Genomic DNA, 8,389 nt, shown 5'->3' on the forward strand with positions numbered 1-8,389 from the left:
CTTTTCACGCGGGCGTCCCACTGCCCTTCACGGATGGCCTGTCCTGTCCGCATCCCAGCTCCCCATTAAACACTGACACCCGGGATAAAGCCGCAGCCTCATTCCTCAGGGGCACCCACTCATATTTTACCGCGGCCTGAAGTTTGTGAATTTCCCGTCTTCCTCTTAACGCTGAACTCTACTCGGTAGCATTCGAGTTCCACTGCTCCGGTGGCAGAAGGCCGGTGGGTAGCTGCAGGGAGTTAGAAACATACAAATACATATACATATATATAATATATATTTTATTGATTTTTTACAGAGAGGAAGGGAGAGGAGATAGAGTCAGAAACATCGATGGGAGAGAAACATCGATCAGCTGCCTCCTGCACACCCCCTGCTGGGGATGTGCCTGCAACCAAGGTACATGCCCTTGACCGGAATCAAACCCGGGACCCTTCAGTCCGCAGGCCGAGGGTCTATCCACTGAGCAACACCAGCCAGGGCCTGGGGATATTTCTTGTCTCAAAATGCTCCTTAAATACCGCCTTTCAAGTCCTTGAGCAGACTCAAGAGAAGGCCCAGGAGGATTCGTGAGTCATCTTTATGGTTTCAATGGTGACATTTCTCAGGGAATGTCGCCTGTTATGGAATCACGAGAATTTATTTAGCTGGGAATTCTGCAATGGCCACGGGCCTGTGATTTAAGAAAATATGCTATGCAAATACATGCCTGTCAACCGTTCTAGCTTTTGCAAATGCCGTGTGTTGGGCAAGTCACGGGATTCGATCTTTGCATCCTTCCCGGGACGGGGGTACGGGGGTGCCTGGTGTGCAGGGGGCACCGATGTTGGGTTTCTGTTGATGGAGCTTTGATTTCAAGGTGTGACTTTTTGCACGCGTTTCTCGGGGTGCTGCTCTCCTGGGGAAGGCAGAGTGGATCCTGGCGGAGATCTCGGAAGGGCCTGGAGGTCAGTTTTGCACGAGTCACCCCGGGCCAGGCGGCCAGGCGGCCGGGCCGGGGCATCAGGCCGACCCAGCACGTGTGGGATTTGCAACCGCTGCCGATGCACCGCACGGTGGGCGTGTTTACGGGCCGCCGCACCCGGGCCGCCCGGCTCCCTTTCCTGCACCTTCAGGCAGGTTGGCAGCGAGACAACTTTTTTTCTGTTTTCATTTTGCACCGGGACCGCTACTGCGGTTTCCCAGGAGGCTTTTCCTGCAAATGCACAGGTCGCGCCACGAGGGCACCCACCATGTGACTTCCGAAATGCGGAGCCTCCGGGCTCGAGCGGCTTCCAGGTGGGGCCCACGGTGCCCCGAGGGAGGCACTGGAGGGCCCGCGTTTGCATCCGGCCCCCGGATCGCATCCTGCGAAGGGGAGCGCGCCCCCCGCCGCGCAGGCCTCAGTTTCCCCCGCGGCCCCGCCCGCCGGACATCCCGCCCTCTAGGGGGGAGTGGGGGGTCCACCTCGCGAGCGCCTTTCCGCACAGGCCTGTCCTTCACCGCCGCCCACCAATCAGGCCGCGCGGGCCGCGGAGGCCTGTGGTTGGAGGGTCCCGTAGGCCCCGCCCCCCGCAGACCCCCGGGCCGCCCCTGCGTCCAACCGCCCCGGTGATTGACAGGCGGGCCGGGCGGAAGCTGCGGCGCCTGCGCAGTGTCGGGCGCAGCGCTCCCCTCGGGCCGGGCCGGCCGCTCCCAGCAGACCCCGCGCCGCGCCTGCGCAGTGCGGGGGAGGCTTTTAATTCCATTGTGGAGAGGACGGCGTTATTTTTATTAACCGGAGGCGGCGGCGGCGGCGCGGCGGCGGCGGCGGGACCGTAAGTGCGGGCGGGGGCGGCGCGGGGCGGGCGGGGCCGGGAGGGCGGGGGGCCGGGCGGGGCGCGCGGCGGCGGCGGCGGCGGCGGCGGGGCCGGGGCTGGGGCTTGGGGGGTCCGCGGCCCGGCCCCACCGCCTCTCCGTCCCCCCTCCCTCCGCAGCCAGGCCTCGTCCGGGGCATGAGAGTCGGCGGCGGGTTCCTGAGCGGCGGCTCCGGCGGCTCCGGCGGCGGCGGCAGGCGGGCGGAGATGGAGCCCAGCTTCCCGCAGGGCCTGGTCATGTTCAACCACCGGCTGCCCCCGGTCGCCAGCTTCGCCCGCCCGGCCGGCCCGGCCGCCCCTCCCCCGCAGTGCGTGCTCGCCCCCCCCGCGGCCCCGGCCGAGCCGCCCCCGCCGCCGGCCCCGGACATGACTTTCAAGAAGGAGCCGGCGGCGGCCTCGGGCGCGGCCTTCCCGGCGCCGCGGACCCCGTGGGGCTTCCTGCAGCCGCTGGTCAGCATCAAGCAGGAGAAGCCGGCCGAGCCCGACGAGCCGCCGCAGCACCACCCGTTCGGGGGGCTGTTCGCGGGCGCCGAGGAGCGGGGCGCCGGCCCGGGCCTGGGCGGCGGCGGCGGCGAGGGGGGCGGCCACGGCGTCATCCAGGACCTGAGCGCCCTGCACCCGCCGCCGCCGCCGGCCCCGCACCCCCGCGACGGCCTGCTCGGCGGCGGCGGCGGCGGCGAGGAGCCCAAGCAGGACGCGCACGTCAAGAAGGCGAAGAGGCCAAAGCCAGAATCTCAGGGAACCAAAGCCAAGAGGAAGCCCGGCGGCGGCGGCGGCGGCGGCGCCCCGTCCCGGCCTCCAGCGGCCGCCGCGGGCTCGGGCGGGGAGGGCGCGGGGCTGTCGCCCGGCCAGAAGCCCCACGTGTGCGACCACTGCAGCGCGGCCTTCCGCAGCTCCTACCACCTGCGCCGGCACGTGCTCATCCACACGGGCGAGCGGCCCTTCCAGTGCGGCCAGTGCCACATGGGCTTCATCCAGAAGTACCTGCTGCAGCGGCACGAGAAGATCCACAGCCGCGAGAAGCCCTTCGGCTGCGACCAGTGCAGCATGAAGTTCATCCAGAAGTACCACATGGAGCGGCACAAGCGCACGCACAGCGGCGAGAAGCCCTACAAGTGCGACACCTGCCAGCAGTTCTTCTCCCGGACCGACCGGCTGCTCAAGCACCGGCGCACCTGCGGCGAAGCCATAGCCCGGGGGGGCCCGGGCGCCGAGCCCCCCGGCGCCGCCGCCTCCGCGGCCAACCCGGGCGCCATGGGCAGCCTGGCCGCGCTGTCTCAGGGAAGCAGCAGCAGCAGCAGCGGCAGCAGCTCGTCCAGGAGGAAGTCCAAGGCCAAGAGCGCAGCCGCCGCCGCCGCTGCCGCCGCTGCCGAGGGCAAGGAGCATAAGGCGGGCAAGGCGGGCGAGTCGCCGCTGGCCAACAGCCTGGGCCTGCAGACCTACTCCGTGGAGATGCCCTCCATGTCGCCCGGCGGGGGCATGATGGGCGGCGGCCTCGACGAGCTCCAGAAAAGGGTGCCAAAACTCATCTTCAAGAAAGGAAGCAGGAAGAACACAGACAAAAACTACCTGAACTTCGTGTCGCCGCTGCCGGACCTCGTGGGGCAGAAGTCCTTGTCGGGGAAGCCGGGCGGCTCCCTGGGCATCGCGGCGGGCGCCGGCACGGAGACCCTCGGCCTCCTCCAGAGCGCTGGCGGCAAGCAGGGCCCGATGAACAGCAATTACGACGATGCCATGCAGTTCTCCAAGAAGAGGAGATACCTGCCCACCGCCACCAGCAACAGTGCCTTCTCGATCAACGTGGGCCACATGGTCTCCCAGCCGTCCGTCATCCAGGCCGCCGGGGTCAGCGTCCTGGAGAGCGAGGCCCCGCTGTCGCTGATCGACTCCTCCGCGCTGAACGCGGACATCAAGTCCTGCCACGACAAGTCCGGCATTCCTGACGAGGTCCTGCAGAGCATCTTGGACCAGTACTCCAGCAAGTCGGAGAGCCAGAAGGAGGACCCCTTCAGCATCGCCGAGCCGCGCGTGGACTTGCACGCCTCCGGAGAGCACGCGGAACTGGTGCCGGAGGGGAGCCTGAGCCCCGGCGCCCAGACCCCCTCCAGCGACAAGGCGATGGTGTTGCAGGAGTACTCCAAATACCTCCAGCAGGCCTTCGAGAAATCCACCAACGCGGGCTTCGCGCTCGGACACGGTTTCCAGTTCGTCAGTCTGTCCTCACCTCTCCACAACCACACGCTGTTCCCGGAAAAACAGATTTACACTACGTCTCCCTTGGAGTGTGGTTTCGGCCAGTCTGTTACCTCAGTGTTGCCATCTTCGTTGCCAAAGCCTCCTTTTGGGATGTTGTTCGGATCGCAGCCGGGTCTGTACCTGTCTGCTCTGGATGCCACCCACCAGCAGTTGACCCCTTCCCAGGAGCTGGACGATCTGATAGACTCTCAGAAGAACCTAGAGACTTCCTCGGCCTTCCAGTCCTCATCTCAGAAACTGCCGAGCCAGAAGGAGCAGCAGAAAAACTTGGAGTCCTCCACCAGCTTTCAGATGCCGTCTCAGGAGTTAGCGAGCCAGATGGACCCTCCGAAGGACATCGAGCCACGAGCCACGTACCAGATCGAGAACTTTGCACAGGCGTTCGGTTCTCAGTTCAAGTCGGGCAGCAGGGTGCCAATGACCTTTGTCAGTAACTCGAACGGCGAAGTGGACCACAGAGTCAGGACTTCGGTGTCCGATTTCTCAGGGTACACAGACATGATGTCTGATGTAAGTGAGCCGTGTAGTACACGCGTAAAGACGCCCACCAGCCAGAGCTACAGGTAAGCCCCCAGGTGACAGGCTGGCGGTCGAAGGATGCGGTTTCTGTTTCGTTCTGAGAACACTGCCATTGGAATGTTTGTACACGATCCTCTTAAGAATAATGTAATGCCCTTTCAATGCAACTTTTCATATTTAGTTTATTTTGTTAGTGTGATTTTAGCTCTGTTTCTATTATGATTTTTAATCGAAATCAATAGATTAAAAATAGTTTGACATTCAAAGTGACAATGTTTAGCAATCAAATTTACATGTATAGATCGTCAGGGAATAGCCCAAAAGTTTTAAATGCAAAAAAAAAAAAAGAAAAAAAGAAGGAAAAAAAAAAGAAAAAAAACTATGTAAAAAAAAACAAAACAAAAAAACTTTGTTGCTAGGATTAAGGTTATTCTAATTGCTTTACTCTCAGGAAAGTGTAATAACGCATGGGAATTCTGTACGCTATCACTGTAATGGGATATCCAGTTTACAGGTGGTGTGGTACACGTTTCACCATTTCAGTAAGGGATCGAAACATTTCAAATTGCTCTGTCTGGGCTGATAGGATTTACATTTCATCGTTTGAGTAAGGGATCGAAACATTTCAAACTGCTTCTCCATCTGGGCTGAGGCGAAGTTCCGAGATGTGGGCGACCCGTGTTCTGTGGCGGCTTCTTACTGTGCCCTGAGCTTCCCGACCACGTCCTCCCCAGCCGGGCAGGACGGATTCTGGGACCTTTGATCAAAGCCTGGGATGATAGCTTTAATGAAAGAAGAAGTGATCTTTAAAAGGCACCCTCTCCTTGCCCCACCTGTGACCAGGCTGCGGTTCCACGAGGAGCCGGCCAGCTGACGTCTGGCCAGTGCTGAAGCCCGAGTCGGGGGCCAGTGTTGGGACCCACGCTGGAATGGCACAGTTTGAAACGGGGGTGTGTGTTGTTGTTCTGGCAGCCGAGAGGCACTGTCCTCTTGTCTGGTACGCGTCACCCGCGCTTCTGGGTGCTCGTGTTTTTGGTTTTTTTCTTCTGACCCTCCGCTCTTCCTAAGAGTTCTGGGCCTCGTCTTGACAGTTTCAACTTTAGAATGAGTTACATTCCAATGAGCATCTTACATGCCTCTGGCATCCAAACCCGAAACAATACGATGAACACCCGCCACTCCCCACCTCGAACAACAACAACAAAAGAACCCCACCTAGGTTTTCATGTGTCATCACGCCCCACGCACTCGGAGCTGGAGAGGTGACGAAGGTGTGTGATTCCAGCCGGTGCCATAGCTCACGGGAGAGGGTGGGCCTGCCTTTCGTAGCGACCTCAGAGCCTCTTGGTGGAGCCGCAGCCTTGTCGCACGGTGCACAGGGCGTCCGTCAGTATTGTGCAGGGGCCGGCGCAGTCACCGAGCCAGCTCCCAGCCCGATTGCCATTCGCAGCTGCTGGCGGCAGTGGCTGTGCTCCGAAACACTTTTTAGCCATTGTATTTTCCTCCTGATGGTATTTTTAATGGACTTGGGTGTTTGCGCTGATGAGTTTTTATGTACTTTTGGGGATGTCTCAGTCTTACATCCTCCGCTGACGTCAGGAAAGTACCACTGTTTGTTTGCAGTCTGATTGTGTAACCAGCCTCACGGCTTCCATGTGTGATACAGTCATTAATTCTGTGCGAGTGTAAAACACTTCTGTTATGAAAGCAGTGTTTGGGAAATGAGAAATTATTAAAATGGTTACAAAATACTAGTTAATTTCCTCCCTACACTTTTCCTCCCTGACGTGTTGCTTTTGCCAGCTGAAGGCTCACCTACGTGTCACTGCAGGATTCTTAGACACTGTGTTTAACCCTCTTCCATACACTTGGTTCTAAAGTCTGTATTTCTTATTTGGGGAACGCGGTTAAGTTCTACGGGGTGCAGAGTACGAGCTGTGAGGACGGAGAGGCCCTTCCCACTGGATCTGAAGATGTATGGTTCCCCGTGTTTTGTTTTATACAGGTTTTGGATTTCTCTAACTTTTATTGTGTGTACTGAAACTGCATATGTATTATTCTGATTGCTCTAGTTTACTACCAATAAAAGACTTGTTAATCACAAAGTTGCAACAGCGGTATCCTATGCTTCCTGCCCCGTCACCGCGTCGGATTTTTCTTTGCTTGCGTTTCCGAAAACATTCGTGCCTGAGGTGGAACCTGCGGGCCGGGGACTGGGTCTTTTCTTTCACCCCAAGTATTTCATGTTTCTAGGCTCATTTGGAAATTGGTTGGCTGTGTGCCTTGTGTTTGAGGTTCACTGTATGAAAGCGGAGAAATTGAACATGTGAGTTGGGACATGGTGTCTTGAAATGGGGTTAGCCATCCTAAATACGGTTCCAGAGCGGTTATGTGGCTTCGTTTTAAGTCAGGTTCCAGCATCTTGGGTCCAGGCACAGCCTTTTTGCCTCAAAAGGGTTGTAATAAAATAAGAGCGTGACACAAATAAAAACGGTCCTGAGCATCTTCAGTAGGAGAAAAAGGATTAAGTCACAGTTGAGCAGGGTTTGGAATTTACGGCTGTCGGCAGGGGAGAGCCAGGTAAACACTGAAGATGCAGAGGCGGTATTTACAACTCAGTAAGTCTGTTAACTGCAGACGGAGGAGAGGACACTGCAGGCGGCTCTGTACAACCACGAGAAACTTGTGCTTTGAAGTCTAGTGGCTACGAACGTTGAGAGTGAACACATATGACGCTGTTATAGGGACGACCGGGTACTTATGTTGAGCCTAACCGTGGATTTCTCTGTGGAGGGATGTCTGTGCGTGGGGTGGGCCCGTGGGACCAGGGCAAACTGGCGTTTTCTCTGCCCAGGCGACTCGAGCGAGGGGCCCCGCAGTGTCCCTGGTTCCGCGTGGACCCGGCTGTGGTTTCTCTGCGCAGGCGATCGATCGCCGCTGTCCTCGACGGCCTGCCGTTGATCGTTTCGCCACCCGCTTGCCCCCACTTTCCCTCGTGCGGGATGCCTGCGTCTGGGGGTGACCACTGAGAGGTGGGGTTTTCACCTGAGATGTCGGGGTGTCAAGTAGGAAGCTCGCTGTGTCTCTGCTGTGTGTGCATTGGGGGTAAGGACGCCGTCCCCTCGCAGCGCCCGGCCGGGAATGTAATGGGTGAAGTCGGTCAGTAACCAGAACAGAAAAATGGGACCAAACCCAGCATTTAGAGTTTTTAAAACTTTGGGTGGTCCCGTCTTCCTCAGATGGGGTTTTCTGTATCGTGCCCGGCGTCCGGCGGGCATTGCCCGTGGTCACAGGGAGGCCCGAGCGGCCGGCGGCTTGGGCAGAATGGCCTCTTGGGCACACGACATAGCCCTTCGCCCCCAAGTTCACGGGCTCTCGCGGAACTGCGGCCCACCCTCCGGAAAGTGCCCCCGAGCTTCCAGGGGGTGCTCAGCGCAGACGCCACTGACGACTCGTCCTCCTGGTCTGGTGCTCACGGTCTCTCTGCCTCATGGGCACGGTTCTCCTTTCAGATCCTTGTGGGCGCCGCGGCCCGCCTGGCAGGTGAGGCCGTGCGACACGCCCGCGAACGTTTGCTCCGAGCCCCTCCTGGGAGCAGGCGAGAGCCGTGTCCACCCGCCGCTGCTCCCGGACTCGGAGGGGAAGGGTGTGGGCTCCCTGTGTCTCCCAGCTTCCTCCGTGGACAGCAGCACTTAGAGCAGCGGCTGGGAACCCTGTTGTCCTCACCTTGATCAGAAACCATAACAGCATCCCTCGTGAGGTGATGGTTTTAAAAG

The 8,389-nt window shown here is 59.2% G+C and overlaps 1 protein-coding gene across 2 annotated transcripts; it reads left to right on the forward strand.

Moving 5' to 3' along the window:
• Positions 1–1,693: 1,693 nt before the first annotated feature.
• ZNF281 (zinc finger protein 281) lies at positions 1,694–6,718 on the forward strand. Of its 2 annotated transcripts, none has more exons than XM_036354891.1 (2): positions 1,694–1,799; positions 1,959–6,718. In XM_036354891.1, the coding sequence occupies exon 2, from the start codon at positions 1,977–1,979 to the stop codon at positions 4,659–4,661; it is 2,685 nt and encodes an 894-aa protein (XP_036210784.1). In that variant the 5' UTR covers positions 1,694–1,799; positions 1,959–1,976; the 3' UTR covers positions 4,662–6,718. The 2 variants fall into 2 exon arrangements, with proteins under 2 accessions (XP_036210784.1, XP_036210785.1); XM_036354892.1 differs by having other exon boundaries at positions 1,723–1,799; positions 1,963–6,718.
• The last annotated feature ends 1,671 nt before the right edge of the window (positions 6,719–8,389 follow it).

Source organism: Myotis myotis, unplaced genomic scaffold, assembly GCF_014108235.1.
Source record: "Myotis myotis isolate mMyoMyo1 unplaced genomic scaffold, mMyoMyo1.p scaffold_m19_p_21, whole genome shotgun sequence".
NCBI lineage: Eukaryota > Metazoa > Chordata > Mammalia > Chiroptera > Vespertilionidae > Myotis > Myotis myotis.